Source organism: Rutilus rutilus (assembly GCF_951802725.1).
Source record: "Rutilus rutilus genome assembly, chromosome: 15".
In the NCBI taxonomy this organism is placed as follows: domain Eukaryota; kingdom Metazoa; phylum Chordata; class Actinopteri; order Cypriniformes; family Leuciscidae; genus Rutilus; species Rutilus rutilus.
In genome coordinates, this window is record NC_140220.1 from 37,065,025 (window position 1) to 37,086,434 (window position 21,410).

The 21,410-nt window shown below is 41.0% G+C and overlaps 3 protein-coding genes across 5 annotated transcripts in view; 1 reads left to right on the forward strand and 2 right to left on the reverse strand.

Moving 5' to 3' along the window:
• The window catches only part of LOC311304860 (dynein axonemal intermediate chain 1-like), a 674,193-nt gene that overhangs the window by 123,454 nt on the left and 529,329 nt on the right, over window positions 1-21,410 (reverse strand). The gene's annotated exons all lie outside the window — the stretch shown is intronic.
• Window positions 4,164-16,198, reverse strand: tmem244 (transmembrane protein 244). Of its 2 annotated transcripts, XM_084433296.1 has the most exons (6): window positions 15,715-16,198; window positions 15,375-15,460; window positions 14,037-14,113; window positions 12,454-12,579; window positions 4,538-4,582; window positions 4,164-4,452 (listed from the first exon to the last, which is right to left on the reverse strand). In XM_084433296.1, the coding sequence occupies exons 1-6, from the start codon at window positions 15,805-15,807 to the stop codon at window positions 4,355-4,357; spliced, it is 525 nt and encodes a 174-aa protein (XP_084289422.1). In that variant the 5' UTR covers window positions 15,808-16,198; the 3' UTR covers window positions 4,164-4,354. The 2 variants fall into 2 exon arrangements, with proteins under 2 accessions (XP_084289422.1, XP_084289423.1); XM_084433297.1 differs by lacking the exon at window positions 4,538-4,582 and having other exon boundaries at window positions 4,192-4,452; window positions 15,715-16,090.
• The window catches only part of l3mbtl3 (L3MBTL histone methyl-lysine binding protein 3), a 67,400-nt gene continuing 65,640 nt past the window's right edge, over window positions 19,651-21,410 (forward strand). The window contains exon 1 of one of the 2 annotated variants that reach the window (XM_084432172.1): window positions 19,651-19,859. Coding sequence is in view for 1 of the 2 variants with exons in the window: in XM_084432171.1 (XP_084288297.1) it covers window positions 20,511-20,534 (24 nt within the window). In the remaining variant the exon portion in view is untranslated. Of the gene's footprint in view, window positions 19,860-20,495; window positions 20,535-21,410 lie in introns of those variants that run through there. The other variant, XM_084432171.1, reaches the window with a different exon arrangement.

The window sequence follows — 21,410 nt, forward strand, 5'->3', positions numbered from 1 at the left end:
TGATCTAAACAGTTTTTTGTGCCTCAAACACGTCATTTTCTAAACGATCCCAGAGGTCTCACCGAGAATAAAAAGCCCGGCGTACTCACCAGAGCTGCAGGTAACACACCAGTTTGGTGACCATGACCTGGGGCCGGGGTCAGAGGGCTGTGTGACCCCCGTATGGCAGCATGTACTGAGCTCAGTCCTCACACACCTCACCTGCTTCCCTTCTCTCCGCCTATGCATAATCCCATTAAATGATTAATGAATTTTTGACACCACGAGAGAATCCTCAGACACAGGACGCCGCCAGACAACCTGACCACATACTGCACTGCGAGCAGGACTTCTTTGCTATTTTACTTTTTCCTCATCTTTATGTTGAATCAGTCATTTTATAGCTGCTTGACTGTATTAAGCAGATCAGAAAGAGCTGATCGCCTGTGGAATCTCTCCATGTTTAGATATATATTAAATCGGGTGCTGAGATGACCAAATACACCAAATAATGGACACAATTTGCAATTTGGTAATGCTTTCCACCATAACTATCGTGAGACGGTGGCGTGTTACTGCTAATACTTCATGCACTTAATCCAACCGGATTACAGGACAGCGGCTGTTCAGGATTAGAGCAAACTTTAACTGCACTACTACATCTATAGTTCCCTTCTAAGGGTACGTCTACACGACAACAATGTGCTTAAAACTGAGAAGTTTTTCCTTTGAGTTTTCCGCGTACAGACGACACCACTGTCAAAATGATCCCCATTCACACGGATCCGCGAAAACGACTAAAAATGATGTATTCTGCTGCCAGGCCACTAGATGGCGATGAAACATTATGGACTGAACACGTGATACACATGCAGGACGTCATCGTCTTCACAGATTCACTTTTTTGTTGTTTACACGGAGGCGGTGTCGCGTAAACAGCCCCTAAAACTTGTCTAGGTCACATTTCACCACAAATTCAATTGAGAAAAAAGCCTAATTCAGTGCCTGTAGATGTTTTGCATCGTGTCAGTAAACAATTACCCTTCAAAGTGGATCTTAAACGCTGCGCGCAGCATGCAGTTGACGCTATGGGAAAGCTCCTACGCGAGGCGGTGTCTGAGAGACGTGTCTAAACACGGCAATCTTATTGGTCAAATGTATGGATGTGGCGACATAGCATAACGCGTCACTCGCCGCGTTTCCATTACCCTTCAAATTGCGCAAATTGAAATTGCGCATTGAAAATACGCCCAATGGAAACACGTAATTTTCGCAAAAACTCCCATTTATCGCAAAAAAGTTTTTCCGCTCGCATGAGGAGGTTTTTCAGGCAATTCGAAAAAGAAATATTTCGCAAAACTCCAATGGAAACAGTGTTTGCGCATTTACAGTCACCTGACGTAGATGAGGCGGTGTGTTTGGACAGAATACGAGACAGAGCTCTTTATTAAACTCATATAAGACAAAAGAATTACAGGAATAATGGATTCTAAACCTCAAATAAATGCCACAATCAAGACCTCGAAGCAGATCTGAGGGAGAAACACCCAGAAACTCCTCATATGAGCCGCTCACAGGTATAATAAGGGTCGTTCCTCACCATTAATGCTTGGAAAACACACACACATCTCCTTCCATTAATAATAATGGCCAGTGCAGTGGCTGGGATATAGTACATAAACCCACCAACGTCCGTTGCCATGATTTTTGGAATGACTTTACTTATCGTGAGAGGAAAAAAATTACGTTTTAGTCGCATAACATCAGGTAATGGAAACGCCGTCATTTCACAATAGTTTTTTGTCGGAATTTAGAAAAAAAACGCAAAAGTTTTGCGCAAATCTGTAATGGAAACGCGCCTACTGAGACCATAAATAGATGCCAGAAATGCACGTCGCCAGCTTCTTCGTCTTCAGAAGCTGTATGTTTGTTGAGTGTGTGTCTGTTCTTGTGTGTGTGTCTTTAGTCAGTAGTTAAGCTGGGTGCACACAGTATGATTTTAGCCACGATTTGACCGTCTGAGACACATTTAGCAAATCGTTAAAGAGTCCTCTGATCCTAGGCTAAAATCTGAAGTCTTTAATCGTAAGTTTGACATGCGCACCGACAGCCGATTCATGACCATTGCGCTAAAATTTTACCTCGACGAAATTCTGGCGGTGTGAGAAGGTTTGATTCACAGTCTTGCAGTGACTTCTCCTACGACGGAGACACCATTGTTGAGATTCACGTGCTGATTGTTGATGTCTGTGTGTGTCATCGTAGATTAACTTTTCATGCTCATGTTTGTCAAAATCTTCTAACTGATTGTTATAATATTGCTGGATCTCATGCTGCAGTAACAGGGTTAGTGATGTGAATATTAATGGTACAACACAATTGTTAGATCAGTGAATCAGTCCATTTCATGATGATTATAAAGCCATCAACAGCTAACCATCGTCACCTGATCTCATTTCACTTTAGCTTTATTTGCTGCTGCAAATGTGTTTGACAAACACACCGTCACAGCAGCAAAAAAAAAAAAGACAAAAGATATAACGAGTTAAGAGCTCAACTAATGGAAACACCGATCACTGTTATGGTGACTTCTAATGAAACACATTAGAGTTAAACCCCTGGTAATTCTCAATAAAAACTTTTGTAGTCGTCTGACAGAAATAAAGTCAGTCTGGTTAGTAATAAGTGAAGCTGTAATAAGTGAAGTCAGTTGTAGTTCTTGTGTTTCTGCTCGGCTCTTTTCCTGTTCTCTTCTTTCCTTCAGTGATTCTGCTTGTTAACAGGCTTATTAAGGCTGAGATGACTCCATATTTAATATACACAGATTTTGTGGCTCAGATAAGGTCCAGTTCTGGTTTATTTCTTTGCTCTTGGCTGACATCTGGCATTGCTATGGCCTGCTTGTGGCCCAGATCATCTTTCCACGTGTGCCAGATGTGGGCCGGATCTGGGCCGACACAATGTTGCTATGTGGGAACCGGCTTTAGAAAAACTAGGTCAGTCCTTGAGTGGGCTTGACTGTGTTCAATGACACAAGTTTAGCTTACCAGGGCAAAGCATACCAGTACCTTCCTTTCGGGCCTAGCCTTCCTAGACACCTTCATCAAGTGCATGGATGCTGCTCCTCTGCGACTCCAGAGCATTCGTAGCCTGGAAATCCAGACCCAAATCTGAAAGATTAATGCCGGGTACACACCAAAAGATATTTCCCCCCTTCCGACAATCCTAGCTGTGTCCCGATTATCTTGATGGTTCAACAGATTATCTTATCAGATTTCCCCTTGGTGTGAGGTGTGTTAAGAGTGTCCGAACCTGATCGGAAGAACGTCGGAGCCGCCCCGATCACGAATCGTAAATATTCAGAAATCCTGATGTGTGGGGGGAACCCCGAGGACAAACGTGCGCACGCTCTGGAGATTATCACGTGAAACGAAACAATATCCAATCAGAAAGCGAGATGATGGAAGACGGAAGCATACAGCAGAGATGGAGGATCAGCTTGTTGATCAACCCAACAGGTATTGTTGTTCCAACAACAAAATCATTCCAAACACTTTCATCGCAATTTCTTCCTGCATATCGTCCGCCATGCTTATTCTGAAGTCTCGCGAGATTTTGCGAGATTTCCTGTGTTCACAGTCGAGACTCTGGTTGAAGATCTGTTGGTGTGTGGTGTGCTGTCTTTGTCACATCATGGCACACCACACACACTATAGGAGCAAAACGCTTAAATCTAGGATTTTTAGTCCTCATGTTTGTGGTCTATCACATTTTGAAAATCTTATAAAGATGTAAAAAATCGTTTGGTGTGTACCCAGCATAAGGGTCTGACATTGAGTAATGAAAATCGGCCAACTCGAGGGGCGGCACCAAGCATGCGTTTGAAAATCTCACTGCACGCAATTGGATAACACTACGACCAATCACTGTCACTGTCACTAGCGCTGTCGTCATCTGTTTAGCTCGCCTCTGGCCCGCCTATATCAGATAACCCGATGTGATTGGTGCAGCTCGGCTACAAGGGCATAGTTAATGAGCATCATTACTGGATGCCAGAGTAAACTCGTGCTCTCGCGAGAACTCTGGATTTCCAGGGTAGAGTATTCGTGTACTCAACTACATAGATGGTTAATATTAGCCCAGTCAGAAGAGTTATAGAAGAGTGTTTTGACACCACAAAATGTTAGAAAGGCCACCAAAACAACATGGTTTACTGGAAATATTTTATCAGCATAAGCAGTTTCCAAAACAAATCCATAATGCAAAATATTGAGTAGGAATAACAAAACCATTTCAAACTACACCATGATGTAAAAAAAAAGTTAAAACAGTACAAAACTGAGAATATCGATCCCTGTACATTCTCCTCAGTGCGTCAGAAATTCTGAAGATCTGCGGGATGTACAAAATTATATCTGAAGAGTCGGTAAGCCAGGAGTTGCCCTCCAGAAATCATCATCAGTAACCCAGAGCCTAAAGGAGAGAAGACAGACGCACAGTTATCATTACATTACGCACACGATGAGTGACCTGATTCACTTTAGAGAACAGAAGTTACCGAGAGCAATCCACCAGTGCTCTGTTGAGGGAAAATCAGCCATAACTGGAACAAAAACGACAGACAAAACAGGGAGACAATTAGACATCATGTGCTTTCAAATATACATTTATAGTGGATATAAAGAGTCTACACCTGTTAAAACTGCTGGTTTTAATACAACGAAACAAAGATAAATCATGATGTTGGTTTAGTTGTGCTGATGATTAGTTCATTCTGAACACAGGCACATATGCGATCATAAAGGGGTGTGGACACTTATGCCGTTAGTTTTGATCTTTTTGTCTCTGAAATCACTCTGTTTTCAGTGGCATTGGTTGAAATGTTTACATCAAATGTGCAAAAGTTCTGAAATGATTGACAGTAGTTAAGAAAAGTGATGTTGGGCCTAGAAAAATTGACATCATTTTGTAATCATATTGCGTAGTTGTGCTTGGAGTTGGTTGTTTTATTTGTGATAATAACGCAATGAAACATGCCAAATTGTGCTGACATCATTTTTGGCCATACAAAGAAATCCAAAGAGTCAACCAAATATTAATAACTGATTACGTTTTAATGACTACTGATATACGTCAGCTTTTTTGTTTTTCTTTGCATAGTAAAATAAAACCTGTAGCTTGCAAAAATAATTTTTTGTAATATTTTACAAAATATCAATTATTTTCCTCATATTTTGATGCTTTAATCAAACTCGTAGGGTCATTAAAAGCAAATATTCCCTCCGGACATCATCTTTGGCAACTACTGTAGATCAATATATGCTGAAAAAGCTCTCAAACAAAGATAATTCAAAGAGATCTGCCTACATTATTATGCCATACAAATAAAGCATTGAGTAGAAATATGTCTGTAGAAGTCCTTATATTTTTGTGCCTGGTCACTGACCGCCTTCCCAGCAAACACATTTACGTTGTGGCAACGTCTGGAGCACGTTGCATTCCTACTATGTGCTCGCAACATTGTAACAACGTAGAATTGTAAGACGCGACAGGGCTGTAGCAAAGTTGCTGCGCGACATTCAGCAACTGAGAGACGACGTTCTGACAATTAATTTTTTTTTATGCTAGATATTGATATCCCCCATTTAGCATGTTATGTTTTGTGGTTTACTTTTAAAATATTGTTTATCCTTATTATTATTTATGGGCCTAACAGTAAATCCATTATAATCAACACCTGCAAGTATAGCCTACACTTTGAAGAGTAAAAATGAAGGTTAGCTAATTCAACTTTATTAAAACTGCTTATGGTAATCAAATTGCACTTCCAAAAGTCATACATTTGTGAAAAAAAACACAAGAAAAAAAACATATTATACAGGGAGTGGACTAACGTTAGCTAGCATGAGCAGAGATGAGAAAATCTAGCAAAGAAACCAACGAGACGACAAATCAAAGGAAAACATAAACAGGTGTGCGAGCAGTTACAATTTTATTTTTTTATTTGTTCTGTGCTTTTCCTAACAAAAAAAAAAAAAGGAAAAAACATTAACATTAAGGAGTGCAGAAATCAATTACTCATCATTAAAGTCATTTTGGCTTCATACTTTTGGCATAAAGTTAAATATTTGTCATACCTGACCAGAAGATGTTCAAATAAATGTCACATTAGACAAGGAAGTTGTAGGTTGTGTTTGAATAATTACGTATCTTATTTAGCTGAAGTAAATTAAACGCAGTTCTCTCGTATCCTCGATGAAGAACGAGAGAACACAATGAGCCCAACGATCAGTTGAAATGTAAAAGGCTGATTGGCGCTTCAGGGCAGTGACGAGTACATGTGTCGTCCAGTGGTTGTCCAGACACCCTCGGCACAACCTTAAGCAACGGCCCTGAACGGTGGTTCAATGTCAACATTGTGACAACGCTGTAACAACCTTTACCACACAACGTAGTTATAGCAACCTTATGGCCATGTTGTTAAGACGCTGTTAGAAGGTTGGGTACGTTGTGCCAACGTTCTGCGTTTGCTGGGTTCACACCACAGTAATCGATTCAATCAGTCCAAGGTGGACTTCACGCCGTTCACACAGGACACGTTCCTGTATTTCATCTGGTTGGTTTATGCACATGTGAATACAGTGTCTCTGAGTGTGCTTTAGTGAGGTGTTGCAGACTCACAACATGAAGCTGCTACTTCAAGCTGGATTACTCTGACAGTATAGAAATATTTATCACAGAAATCAAATAGCCACAGGCCAGGGTCACACTTCATTGTATCTGCCTTGGTAAACATACTTTTTCACTAAGCATTACGTCATTATCCAGAACGGCAACTCAAGTTCACAGATTAAAAGAAAAAGACATAATTCTGTGTATTCACTAATCTACTTCATTCAATCGCCACAGTGCAGGTCTCTCACCGTACAGTGAAAAGAGCTGAGCGCTGCTTTACAGTCGTCTGAGGCTGACCGTGTGTTGTGTGGGTGAAGATGTTTTTCCACTAATAGATCTCTCAAACTCATCATGTACTCTGATGAATGCAGCACTGACTGAGACACATCAGGATTTAGCTCTTATATTAGGGATGTTCACACAAAAATCTACATTTTTATCAACATTTTAAGGTCAAAGGCACTAAAGGAGAAAATGGTGACAGCTGCTAGCTTTTTACTTCTTTGTTTACTTGAATTATTTATTGCCGTTCGATGCACCTGAACCCCAGATCAGCTGAATTCAGTGTTTGCAGCAAACGCATCAGCTTCTGTTCAATTACAATCAGGACCAGTGTTGGGCGAACCACATTACAAGTAATTTCTTTGTATTTAATCTCACTTTTATTAACCAATGTCTTTGCTGCTGGCCTTCGATGATCCAATTCAGCCATACTAATAAGCAAAAATCACTTTAGATAAACATCACATTTGTGTTTCTTTTTTAAATTTATTTTTTATTGCTGAAGTCAAAGTGTTGAACTTTCTTCTTCTTCGGTCCAGAACAGCAGCACAACTGTGAGGTTTGTTCGAGCGGCGCCCTCTACTGTATAGGCTTGAATTTGCATTTATTTCAGCCTGAGATTCATTTCACTTTTGAGGCCCTATCTTACACCCGACGCAATGCAGCGCCAAGCGCAACGCAAGTGTGTTTTGCTAGTTTCAGCCCGACGCAGTTATCGTTTTCACGTCCTGCGCCGCGTTGTTTAAATAGCAAATGCATTTGCATCCATTTGTGCGCCCATGGGCTGCTGGTCTGAGAACGAGGTGTGTTCTGGCGTATTGTTGACGCGTTGCTATTTTGAGGCAACAGAAATAGACTGAGCCGTTGACCAACTGAACCCTGGTCTAAAGTCAATGGCGCAATATTTTTTTTGTTATTTAAAGAGCGCGTTAGTAATGTGAGCCTTTAGGCGGGTCCACAACGCACGTACACTCTGCTTTACACACACAGGGCAGCAGCACACAAACATGCCAAATATTTAAAATAAAAGGATTACAATGTAAAAGATTATTATTGTGTACATAAAGATATGGTGGAATCCGGCTTGTCCCGTAGATGCTCTGTTTGCGCACTTTTACCTCGCGCACGAGCAGTTCTGTCTGTGCTCTGTAGACGCGTTCGGTCTTTCCACTATCAAATCCCATCATGTAAATAGTGAATCTGCCATGAGCGCAACTGGCATTTAAAGGGAATGGGAAATGAGACTCTGATTGGTTTAATGCACGTAAATCCTAAAACACACCCATTACTCATTATGAGAATAGGGACAACCCTTTTAGACCATGCGCCGGGAGCACCGACCATTTTTCCCGTCGTTAAACTAGCAAAAGTGGATTCGGACACGCCCTAAGTGAACGTGCGCCATGAGCTTTAGACCATGAGCTTAGATCGGTAAAATAGGGCCCTAGGTGTGAAAGAGCCTTTACATTTGCCAAAAATAGAACATTTGTTTCATTTTTCTTATTAAAAAACAGAAACAAGCAAGGCCAGCCAAGGTAAAAAATGTTATGCAAAAGTACTTTACAAAAAAATACTTTCCACAAAAGTAACTAAGTAATTAGTTACTTTTTTTAGGGAGTAACGCAATATTGTAATGCATTCCTTTTGAAAGTAACTTTCCCCAACAATGATCCGGACCGTGTTTACATGGAGACATAATGCATTAGCAGAAGTTCATCCACAGAGAGCAACAGTTCAACCTAAACAGACGATTTAGACACTTTACAGCTCAATAACACTCAACCAGTGGAAGACGTCTGGGACTGCTCACCCAATCACGTGAAACCTAAATATCATTTAACCAAACCTCTTTCCAGAGACCTTGGCATTGTTGTATATTATCATAATATGATTTTCTAATTGACATTAGATGTTATATAGCTGATGCTAGTTAATAAAATAAAAAAACCTTTCATTTATTTGCATGATGCATAATAAGTTTCAGAAAAACAACACTTTATCTTTCTATAAGATAACATTACTCTTCCATAGCAGCACACCTAACTTAATCACTTGTATTTTATTTGTATATCTTATGCACTTTATTCCTTCAACATTCATGGTATTCTTTTAGTAGTTCTGTTGATTAATCTTATTTATCGCTATGTTAATAACATTTATTTGATTACACTTGTGTCTTCCTTGTGCTTATAATACAGTAAGAGGCTCTAAAAGTTATCCGATATCTCACAAATCCTGACAAACTCCCTTCAACTTACATAATCTTCATTTGTTCAACAATATTTGATTGTTCTACACTGTCTAAGGTGATACTCCTGGCTGGTGCCCTGCAATTAAAAAAGGAAAGAGTCACCTGACACGCTTGCGTTCACCTTAGGTGACGTATAACCAGAACGCAAAACATGGTGCCACGCGTGAGAACCCCTACAAATGTATGGAAGAATTTATATACTAAGTACTTGCACAAAAATTCTTTGCCCACAGACTTCCACTGTAAGGACATTTCTTTAAATATTACATTTTTGCTCGTCTTTTGTTCTTGTTTATGTTCCCTATCGGTCCTGTCACTCACTTCGGCATTGTGTCGATGTAGTGACACTAGGTTTAAAGGATCTAGCTCAATTCTCATCTGCTCCCAAGTGCGAACTTGGGAGCAGATGAGAATTGAGCTAGATCCTTTAAACGAACAAGCACCGGCAGTCTTTTTAAAGGCCCCCTGAAATCTAAATTTATGTTTTTTAGCTTTTAGTATGAATATATTAGCCTTAAGGTGATGAATAAGCTGGTGTGTTCCAAAAACAATGACAAAATTTGCATTTAGGAGATATAAGCGTTCAAAACTTACAGTCTCTCACTTCCGCTAAAATGGATCACGGATTTTTATGACATCACAGCGGACTTCAGCTTCTCATCCCATGCTCTCTAGAATCTAAAGCTCCGCCCCCTCTGCTATAAACACCACTTGGACAAAGCAACCGTTGACACTTCACGGAGCAATATGGGTTGGAGATGAACTGTTAGTTAAGAATAAAATGGCTATCATTTATTCACTCCTCTACTACTGAATCCAGCGTATCATTGCTATAATAACATCATCATATACAGTAATGATTGACAACGGCATCTGGAACATCTGCGCGCTGTCCTGAGATCAATGAGGGTGGATGGGCTACGGGGCGTGTGGAGGTATGGTATCTGGGCTTTCACTTGGGACTGCGCCTGGATGCAACGACAACGCAGTCCTGAAGTGTCAACTAATCTCTCCTCTTCCGCCGTATCCAGATCCGATGGTGGATCTGCACCTGGACCTAACCATGCCGCATCCCTGAAGTGCCAGCCTCATCAGCCCTGTGAAGGCCTCATCGACACGACCAATCTGACTTCTGACCTGTAACGCTGCCTGGATCATAATCATACACTGTTCGCTCGTTGGCCCCAGACTGAGCCTGGGTTCTCCCAAAGTTTTTTCTCCATTCTGTCACTGATGGTTTGGTTTTGGTTGTTTTGGCTGTTTTGGTTCCTTGCCACTTGGCTTATGGCTTGCTTAGTTGGGGAAATTTAACATTCAACAATATTATTGATCTGCCTTATTTAGGGTGGACGATGATCCAATTTTCTTCTAGAAACAAACTTTGTTGTATTATTTTCATGCTATCAATGTGAAGCTGCTTTGATACAATCTGTATTGTAAAAAGCGCTATATAAATAAAGGTGACTTGACTTGACATGGACCGGTGCGTCCCCAAATTGATAAGACCAGAAAGGAGGTGAGACAGTTCCTGGGGCTGGCGGGGATATTATAGGAGGTTTATTCGTAATCATTCTGAGCTCACCAGCCCGCTGACAGACCTCACTAAAAAGGAAGCACCAGATTCGCTCCAGTGGACGGAGCTGTGCCAATAGGCCCTAACCAAGGTAAAGGCTCCCCCATGCGGTGGCCCGCTCTTACACTCTCCTAACTTTGATCTCCCTTTTTAGTTGCAGATGGACGCGTCTGACAGGGGTCAGTCCTGTCCCAGGTGATCGGAGGATAGGAGCGGCCGGTGCTGTATCTGAGTCGATAGCTCTCAAACAGAAAGACTAGATACAGCACCATTGAAAAATGTATTATTATTATTATCAGAATAATAATAATTTGTTACATTTATATAGTGCTTTTTCTGGGTCCTCAAAGCGCCTCACATATGGAAGGGGGAATCTCCTCAACCACCACCAATGTTCAGCATCACCTGGATGATGCGATGTCAGCCATATTGTGCCAGAACGCACACCACACACCAGCATACTGGTGGAGAGGAGACAGCGATGAAGTCAATCAGTATATGGGGATGATTAGGAGGCCATGATGGACAGAGGCCAAGGGGCAAATTTGGCCAGGATGCGGGGGTTAAACCCCTACTCTTTTTTGAAGGACATCCTGGGATTTTTAATGACCTCGGTTTAACGTCTCATCCGAAGGACAGTGCTCTTTTGACAGTATAGTGTCGCCGTCACTACACTGGGGCGTTAGGACCCACACAGACCACAGGGTGAGCACCCCCTACTGGCCTCACTAACACCTCTTCCAGCAGCAACCTGGTTTTCCCAGGAGTCTCCCATCCAGGTACTAACCAGGCTCAGCCCTGCTTAGCTTCAGTGGGCAACCAGTTGTTAGTGCAATGCTCTAGCTTCAGTGGGCAACCCTGTCCCAGGAGGGTTCACTCTCTGTTCAGACCCTGCGCACCTTCAGTGGCTCCACCGCATGAAGGATACCAACGCGAGGATCACCCGTTGGGATCAAGCGATATAGCCTTTTACGTTTGAGGTGGTCCACAGGACGGGGGCGCAGATGGCTGTAGCCAACCTCCTCTCTAGAAATTGGGGGGGAGGAGGGGATTGGTAATGCGAAGTCATTGATGATGATAACTAACCCCTGTTTTTAATCCCAGTGATTGGCGGAGAGACGGGATACAAGCGACCTGCAGACCCGGGACAGCAAGAGAGAGATTCATGCTGCACTGATTGTGTTTGGACTGTTTGTTTTGGGGAACGTGCTCGCCACTCTGATTCTACGTCATTTCTATCTGTGAACGTTCTACATACAGATAAATTTTTTTTATTAATTGTCAAACTATTTGTTTCTAACTTATTAAGTAAAATAAATATAATTATAAATATAAATTATATATATATACATCGACCATCAGCCACACAAGATATTGGCATCTGCAATATTTGTCGACCACTAGTTAATAATCAAGTTATGCTCATATCAAGTTCGGTGTTTGTTTTGTATCATGCTTATAATATGCTTATTTAGAATAAAACTTTACGTGTGTTCACATCCTCGAATCGCCATCAGTGGATTCTCGTTACACTGAGAGACTAAATTAAATTACTTTCTGTGCTTGTTGACAGCATTTTACTGCTTGGCTTGTTTTGAACCCATGATATCAGGCATTCAGGTTAACTTGTCAAAATGATTTGACCAAATATGCTTAATCTCAGGTCTTTTAATGTGTGTTTAGATGCTCTCACCGGCTACGGTCAGTCCAACGTGCAGCAGTGTGACAGTGATGGCGTAGTCCCACACACATTCCTCCACGATCCACGCGAATATCAGACCGCCCAGAACGTACGTCACCTCTGTGGAGATCACACTCACTGCACAACAAACACACACACACACACGTCTGAAAGACAACTGCCGATGCAAACGCATGTTTTATTATGCACAAAACATCAGAACTTCTCTAATCAGAAGGTTGAGATCAGCAAATCAGCACTTCTTCAGTTTCAAAACTTACCAAGATCCAGGGAACAGGACTCTCGGGGAACAGGACTCTCGGGGAACAGGACTCTCGGGGAACTGGACTCGGGGAACAGGACCCGGGGAACAGGACTCGGGGAACAGGACTCGAGGAACAGGACTCGAGGAACAGGACTCGAGGAACAGGACTCTCTTGGAACAGGACTCGGGGAACAGGACTCGGGAACAGGGCTCCATGTGCAGGACTCGGGAACAGGACTCTCGGGGAACAGGACTCTCGGGGAACAGGACTCTCGGGGAACAGGACTCTCGGGGAACAGGACTCGGGGAACAGGACTCGGGAACAGGGCTCCATGTGCAGGACTCGGGAACAGGACTCTCGGGGAACAGGACTCTCGGGGAACAGGACTCTCGGGGAACAGGACTCTCGGGGAACAGGACTCTCGGGGAACAGGACTCTCGGGGAACAGGACTCTCGGGGAACAGGACTCTCGGGGAACAGGACTCGGGGAACAGGACTCGGGCTCCTGCAACATGTGCAGGACTCGGGAACAGGACTCGGGGAACAGGACTCGGGGAACAGGACCCGGGGAACAGGACTCTCGGGGAACAGGACTCTCGGGGAACAGAACTCTCGGGGAACAGGACTCTCGGGGAACAGGACTCGGGAACAGGGCTCCATGTGCAGGACTCGGGGAACAGGACTCGGGGAACAGGACTCTCGGGGAACAGGACTCTCGGGGAACAGGACTCGGGGAACAGGGCTCCATGTGCAGGACTCGGGAAACAGGACTCGGGGAACAGGACTCTCGGGGAACAGGACTCTCGGGGAACAGAACTCTCGGGGAACAGGACTCTCGGGGAACAGGACTCGGGAACAGGGCTCCATGTGCAGGACTCGGGGAACAGGACTCGGGGAACAGGACTCTCGGGGAACAGGACTCGGGGAACAGGACTCGGGAACAGGGCTCCATGTGCAGGACTCGGGAAACAGGACTCGGGGAACAGGACTCGGGGAACAGCCAACATACAACGTTAAGAACTCACAAAGACTGAAACCAATATATATTATCTCCCAAAAAAAGATTTAAAACTATTTAAAAATAGTATAAAAATGAAATGATATGACCTTTCTGGACAAAAAAAAAGGTATACTTTTAGGGCTTCGGGTCATTTTGACCCGCGAGGGAAGGATCTGTTACAGAATGAGAGGATGAGGGTTAAACAGCCCTCAACTGCAGATCATAATGCAAAGTTTGTGTGACTGCAAGTGTAAGTCTTGAGCCAGTGTTCAGTCAACTACAACTTTACACAACATAAAGTATCCACTGTATCCTTGAACCAAGCCTACCTAAATATTTTGGACTTTGCCATGATGGTTGAGTGGTGTAGTCGAAAGGCGCTAACAAGCTGTCAACCTCGTCGACCCTGATTACAACAAACAAACAAACAGCAACAAATAAACACCCAAACAGCTTGATTCAATTCTGTAACATCTCTGTAACATTAGTTCAGATCAAGAATGTGATAACGTTAATAGTTTACTACTGTAATTAAGTTTACTGTAGCTAAAAAACAACAACATATGGATTAGGAGAGTAGAATCCAATTTGCATCAAAAATGATCCTGCTCTATTCTAAGTTTGCATCACAAAATTCAGGAGACCGGGGCCTCTTTTATAAAGACGTGTGTGGATTGATCCTAAATGTGAACATACAACAACTTACAAAATGTTCCTGTGGGCGATTTTTTGAAACGTCTATATGCACAAAAAAAATTCCTTTATAAATCTACAGAATATGGTACAAACTTTATGGATTATTTTTATTATTGTTATAAATGAGCACAAAAGGTTGGTACGTATGCCCTACAGTTGTCAGATGCATAAGAACATTTTCACGTCAGTTTCTGCCTTTATAAATCCTTATAAGTCCAAGGAATGTAGGATCAAATCCGATTGTACATGCATTTTATAAACGAGGCCCCGGACTTTTAGAAGGAAATGTTCTACATGGAACCATAAAGGGTTCCGTCAGGCACTTCACAAACCTTTTAGGGGTTCCCGTAATGTGATCTTTGTATGGATTTAGCTTAAATTAATTAATTTAGTATTTTAATTCAATTTTATTAATTAAACTGATCGTAAACAAACTTTATCACTAGAAAAAAAAAAATCAATAACCCATTAAACATGAAAGTATTATGCAATCATTTAAGACATTTCTCCTTATATAGAACCTTTTTGGCAAGAAGTGTTTGAGTCAAGAACCCTAGAGTTCTATATAGAACCCCACGGAACCTTTCATTCGATGAGAGTGCAGATGTCACATCACATAGTGACCCGACACATGTTTCTCGCACAAAACTAACACAAAAAAAAACGTCCAAACCTTTAAATGTTTTACATATAACATGAACCATAGCATAGGCCCAACAATATGTTCATTAATAACACGATGTTCATGGGTTGAATAAGAGAACTGGCCATTTTGTGAATCCATGAAACAATCTCTGGGACTAATATCACAAAGTGCTAAGATCCACTGACGTAGACTGTTTTTTTCTCTATACAGGAAGTCAGACGATCACCACATAAAAAGCAGACACACACACAGAGAGAGAGAGAGAGAGAGAGAGAGAGAGAGAGAGAGAGAGAGAGGAAGTGCCGCTCAGTGTGGAGAACCTCACCTGAGAATGCCGATGCAGAGACTGACCACAATATAGTACACTGAGTAGAAGCACACCATACACATCAGCAGGTTTTGAAGAACAGCCTGACAATAAACACACAACACAGTTGTTTGACTGCTGGGAAATATGTCTACACGAGTTATAGTCCTAGTTTTATCAGTATTGTTTTTGCGGTGTCTAATCAAACATGTTCCATTGTTCATGAGCCTGAATTATTTCCTCAATAAAACGGTGCCTGTTTTTCAGTCAGTCAATCACAGAAGTCATCTGGAAGTAATGCATATAGACATGTGGCACTAGTAGTAAGTGAGCTATGCTGGAGTGGATCAAACTTTACCCAGGTGTCCTGGATCTTGCCGTTGATCGGCAGCTGGCCATGGCGTTTGATCAGAGTGGTCCCACAGCACCGGCAACAGTAGTCCAACAACATGAATGGCCGGCGATTCTTTGATGGACGCTAGCAGTAGCACAACACTGAATCTGCGCATCTGTCATGGCTGCTCTTAATAAGATTAGCAACACTCCCGTAAATCTGTTGAGGATAAAGCCCACCGACAGGCCTGGTCTACGCTAACTAATTACACACACACACACACACACACACTAAAAATACCCCTCATTCAGTAAGGACCCGCTAGAATACCTCACATTAGCACACCTGCTAACAATATTTCTGTTCTAGCATTGCTAACTTGTGAACACATTTTAGAAATGGTGCAGATTTCAGAAACAATATAGGTCTACTCCACAATGACGCACACAATCAAGGCCTACTTGCTTGAGAACCGGGTCAGTCCTGTTAGGAAGCACCTTTTTGGATCGATTTGAAAGCAAGCAAGCAAGCAACTTTATTTATATAGCACATTTTCAGACGTTGCCCCAAAGTGCTTTACAAAAATGAAAACATTAAAATCATATAACAAAGCAAACATAACTTATTCGAAAGCTAAAGAAAATAAATACGTTTTTAAATAAGACTTACAAAGGGAACATTGGGATTCAATTTGATTAAATAAAGGAAATTCTAATGGCATGCCCTCAAACTAAAGTATACCAAATGTATTTTCTGTTTATTCCTGTGTTCACTAATCATGATACTTTGATTAAAAAAAATTTGTTTTTCAGATTTTTTTATATTTTAATATATCATCCAATATATGCCAAAAAGGAGCATGTTTGGCTTCTCCAGTAAAGCCAGTGAAGAACGTTCTCAGTGCTGCACATACAGTGGCTTTCTAGAAACATCTACATAGTTAAGGGAGGTTCTGCCGCACAGAGCCCAGACCCGAGTCCCACTGAACACCTTTATGATGGATGTGAACGCTGACCGTAAGCCGGGCCTCACTAATGCTCTGATTGCAAACACACGGCAAAAGCCTGGAGCTTCTCCTCTGCAAATAAAGGCTGTCCTGCAGAGCTCAACACACCTGCCTGCAAGAGTCTAATATGCCTACGATAAGACCTTGGCTGTGTCCGAACTACATTTTTCCCTACTACATTACTCCACTAATATAGTCCACTTGAAGGAGTGAATGAAAACGAGTGATTGAATTCAGACACTGAGTGTGGAGGAAGGGTTGCCACTTTTGCATTGTTTGTGCTGTTTAATAATCATTTGAATCGTAGCACACTGGCAGCTCCAGTCGTAATGAACAGATTTATCCTGAACTCTGTCATGGAAACTAGCATATAATACTCAATTAGAAAGGAATGTATACCATGATATTACGCTGTAGCCACATTGGACCAGCGGTTTGGAGAATGGATGGATTCTGGCGCCATCTTCTGGTCAGACGTGGGAATACATTCGACGGGTGGCGCTCACAGTGCATTATGGGATTTTCTCTAACCGCTGAGAGTACATTAGTTGTACACTCTTTATTGCAGTGCATTGTGGGATTGGATGAGTGCACTTATGGTTTCACACACCACTACAAATGGCTGTTCCATCAAATACGTCCCTATTTAAGGGTAACGGGGGCGATTTCAGACACAGCCGCTGATTAGCTGGGGTTGGAGCTGAACTCTGCAGGACACTGGCCTTTTAGGAACAGGATTGGACACCCCTGCCGTGGAAGGACCCATTCTGGTTCCCCAAAGAACCTTTCAGTGATCAGTTTTGTGTGAAGTAGTGTGAAGAACATTTAAAAAAAATCTAAAGAAACTTTTTCTACTATAAAGAACATTTTGTGGAATGGAAAGATTGCATTGATGGTAAAGGTCCTTCATGGAACCATTGATACCAATAAAGAACATTTATTTTTAAGAGTGATGGGTAAGGTAATAAACAAAGCTGCTTATAGATCAAGAAATATTTAACTATTATTTTTTTCGGTGCTAATAGCGATCTTCTATGATCAGAGCATCTTACAAGACTAACGTAAGAAATGTAATAGAAGAATTGAATCTGTAGAGATACAGTAACAGGTCCAGCGCTAAACCTGACACAAGATCACATGAATCCACACCTTGAAAATCTGACTCTTTGAACTCTATTTGCAACACAGGCCTACATTTTTCATGTTAGCATTTGACTCCACTGGAAGTCGCAAAATTTAAATGTAAATGTAAATTTAAATTAAAAACTAAAAACTAAGTTTTTTAAAAACTAAAAACCCTGTGGATTAAAAACAAAAAAAACTGTAAAAAATTACAGTAATATGATAGACACTAACTGTAATTTCATTCATTTTAATTCTACAGCAGCTTACTGCTAAATCACAGTAATATGACGGCATAATTATTGTGAATTATGTCATTTCACAATTATTTACTGTAAAAATGATACGGTAACTTATTGTGAAAGTCATGCAACTGGTAACCTGCAATTTATTGCAAATTTACAGTGAAATAATTAACACCTACTACTGTACATACTGCAACTTCATTCTTGTTTTAATAAATTAGCAAACAAAATATTTACATAGTCTAGTCTATCTCTAGTCTAAATGGATTACCAGACAAATAACACAAGGTCTAAACTAGAGTTTGATTAGATCAAGTGTGGATGACAATAGTTAAAGTCTGAGTTATACAGTTGGATTGCACTGATAAATAGCAGTTTTAACGGGAACAAATTGCTCAAATCCAGCTCTGGATTACTTCGTTGGGAAACCTAATAGTATGGCCAGTTTATTTTATCACTGTTTGTCATTTACCCCCGTTTCACAGACACGGCTTGAGTCCAAAATGCATGTTTGAGCTTAAAATATATCAGTGTCATTGTTTTGTCTCAAGATGCACACAGTAATGTTTTTTACCAAGGCACGTTTATAAAAGCTGCATAAATGTCCTAGTTTAACTAGGGTCTAATCCTGGCTTAATCTAAGACCTGTCTGTGAAACCTTTTAGATATAAAGATAAAATGATTACATTAAAAGTGTCAGCATCATTTACGTGTTGTGAGAACAGAAGAGTGTGTGTTATTCATATCAACTGTTAAGACTGGACTATAGTAGCCTATAGTAGAACATAATTCAGTATATTTTAGTTTTGTAGTACATTAATGTACCTAGTGTTGTTCTGAATAGTTCAGTTAATTATATTTTCTAGTATATTTATTGTTATGTAGCCTACAGTTGAATATGGTGTATTTCTTTAGGTTACTAGAACTCAATATTGTTTTAAGTGGTTCATTATAGCTTTGTGTTGTTCTAAACTAAACTTATCTATAGATTAAGATAGTTCAGATAAAAAAAAGGGCTATTGTTCTGGTTCTGTACAGCACAGTTTAGTAACATAGTTCACTATAGTTTAAACAGTACACTATTCATGGAACGTGTTTACCTTAGTTGGACGTTCTATAATGTTACTAGTTTCAGAACGTTCATGGAACATTCAACTGTAACGTTCCTAACAAAATGGAATGTTCACATAACCAGAAGACATTTTGAATGTTCAGAAATACTGTTTTCATAATTTAATGGGAAGGTTAGCAAAACGTTCTTGTGATATATTTTCGTTAGCTGGGCTGTTGTTTAGTTTAGTAGGCTATAGGCTACAACAGTAGAGCCAGTGTTTGCTGTTCAGTTCAGTAGTCCAGCAAGTATAGCTAGTTAAATATGTTCAACCTACACGACTAGAGCAATGCAGACAGCTATCACACACTGTCACATTTCTCCATCTCCTCTCAATAAAACCACACGCAACACTCCAGAGTTTGATTGTTTGTATTTACTGAGATGTCTATGCGCATTTTGGAAGGGTCGGTCGCGCGCAGGAATATATTCTTAGTAACAAACACAGAAATGGCGATGTTTTACGCCCTCGGAGCACGTCGCTGCGCATTAAAAGCCGCACAGACAGGTTTGAGACGAGCCTGGAGGGTCCGTGAACGTGCGCGATATCGTCGAGATTCGTCGGGATTGTTTCAGCGCAAAACTTTCGTTATTGTCATGATGGGCGAGTGTGAAGCGCGACGGCTGTGCGCATGCGCACTGGAGTCCGCCTGGCCAATTTCTCAGTACTCGTGGGAGAATTTGGGTAAGAAACAGACAAATTAAAACAATCGCACGCTAGGATAAACTGCTTGTGTAGCATTGTATACTGTATAATAAACCGTGTTAGACTTTCGCGGGAGGTTTAATGCGACGGAATAATAATGAAAGTTAGATATAAAGTAGAAAACGCCTGGACGTGTCATCAATAATATGAGCAGCAGGAAGAGAGAGAGAGAGAGAGGGAGAGAGAGAGAGAGTATGAAATAAAGAATAACGCTAATGAATGACACTCAAAATAGACGCAGTCGATAGAAAGGATCAAAGTGTGTATTTGTGGCTGATGGCAGGAATAAAGCGTGTATTTATGAGTGTGTGTAGAATAATGCAAAGCAGGAGTGCATTCGCTCCTGTACATGGCAGGAACTGACCGTGCGAAACAAAACATGTCTCGATCAGCTCTGCGATCATCTGCTCAATCATTCACTTTAAATGTCATTGATCAGCAATAATGACGCGATTCGCCAGGCCTGTGTCTTTCAATTATATAGTGAATATAATTCCTGCTCCGCCATTTTGAGAAACTGCCTTTAAAACACATTAAAGAAAAGTGTTTTAATATCTGATACTGCGCCGTCTGAAATATGTCATCACTGCTCGTCTTCGTCGATATTTGAGGAAAAATAACACCGTCGAGATGAATAATTTCACCTCATTCAGGGTAAACTATTTAATATAATAGAGCTGAATACAAGCAAACGTGTTTAATAGAAAAAAAAAACCTGGTGCGTCAAAACTCATGTATTTTATTTAAATTTGTTTTTCATTAAAAAAAATACATTTTATTTCTATCATCATCATCGTCGTCTACAAATTTAATCTAAAAATCATTAGTAAAAAACTGTTATGTCGATTTTGATGTCGTATTGTACTTCACGTTAAAAAAGTAAAGCGTTTGCACGCAGATTTTAAATATTCGTTGAGAAAATGAACTTATAGTTTATTTATACAACCGAATAAATACCAACTGCAGCAGCGAAAATCATTTCACGTGCAGCTATACCACAATTATTCAACTCTGACTTAAGAATGTAATGCTAAACGATGTTAAAATGAATCAAAACACGCGATGCGTACAGGAAATGTTGTAATATGTGACAATATTACTAGCATTTCTTTTGATATCATTGTTGAAAGTTTCCAGTAGCGCCGCGGCTGAGCGACCCCTGTCGGCGGCCGAGGGAACCACACACACACACACACACACGCTGTAGGCCTCATGCGCCACTCACACACTCCTGCTAAACTGGCTTTAGTTAGCAGACACACTGTGTGCTCTAAACACTGCATGTGTGTGTGTGTGTGTGTGTTCATAGCCTGTTTATGTGTCCTTCCAGATCAGCTTGCTACTTAAGCTATAGAAACAGTTGTATTGGTTTATGGTTGTTCAGGAGTGACTTTTAGGCTAAAGGTTTTGAAGGACAGATAAGAAGACTTCTTCTAATATTTTTTATGATATATATATAGATTATAAATGATAGAGAGCTTACAAATGCATTGTCTACTGTCTAAATGCACAAAAACAGTGCAGTTCATT

Coding starts and splice junctions, on each gene's coding strand:
- tmem244 (XM_084433296.1), bottom strand. CDS start 15,807: ATGTTGTTGGACTACTGTTGCCGGTGCTGTGGGACCACTCTGATCAAA. Junction 14,114..15,374: donor CTCTGCATCGGCATTCTCAG/GTGAGGTTCTCC, acceptor TGTTGTAATCAG/GGTCGACGAGGTTGACAGCT. Junction 4,453..4,537: donor GCACTGGTGGATTGCTCTCG/GTAACTTCTGTT, acceptor TCTCTCCTTTAG/GCTCTGGGTTACTGATGATG.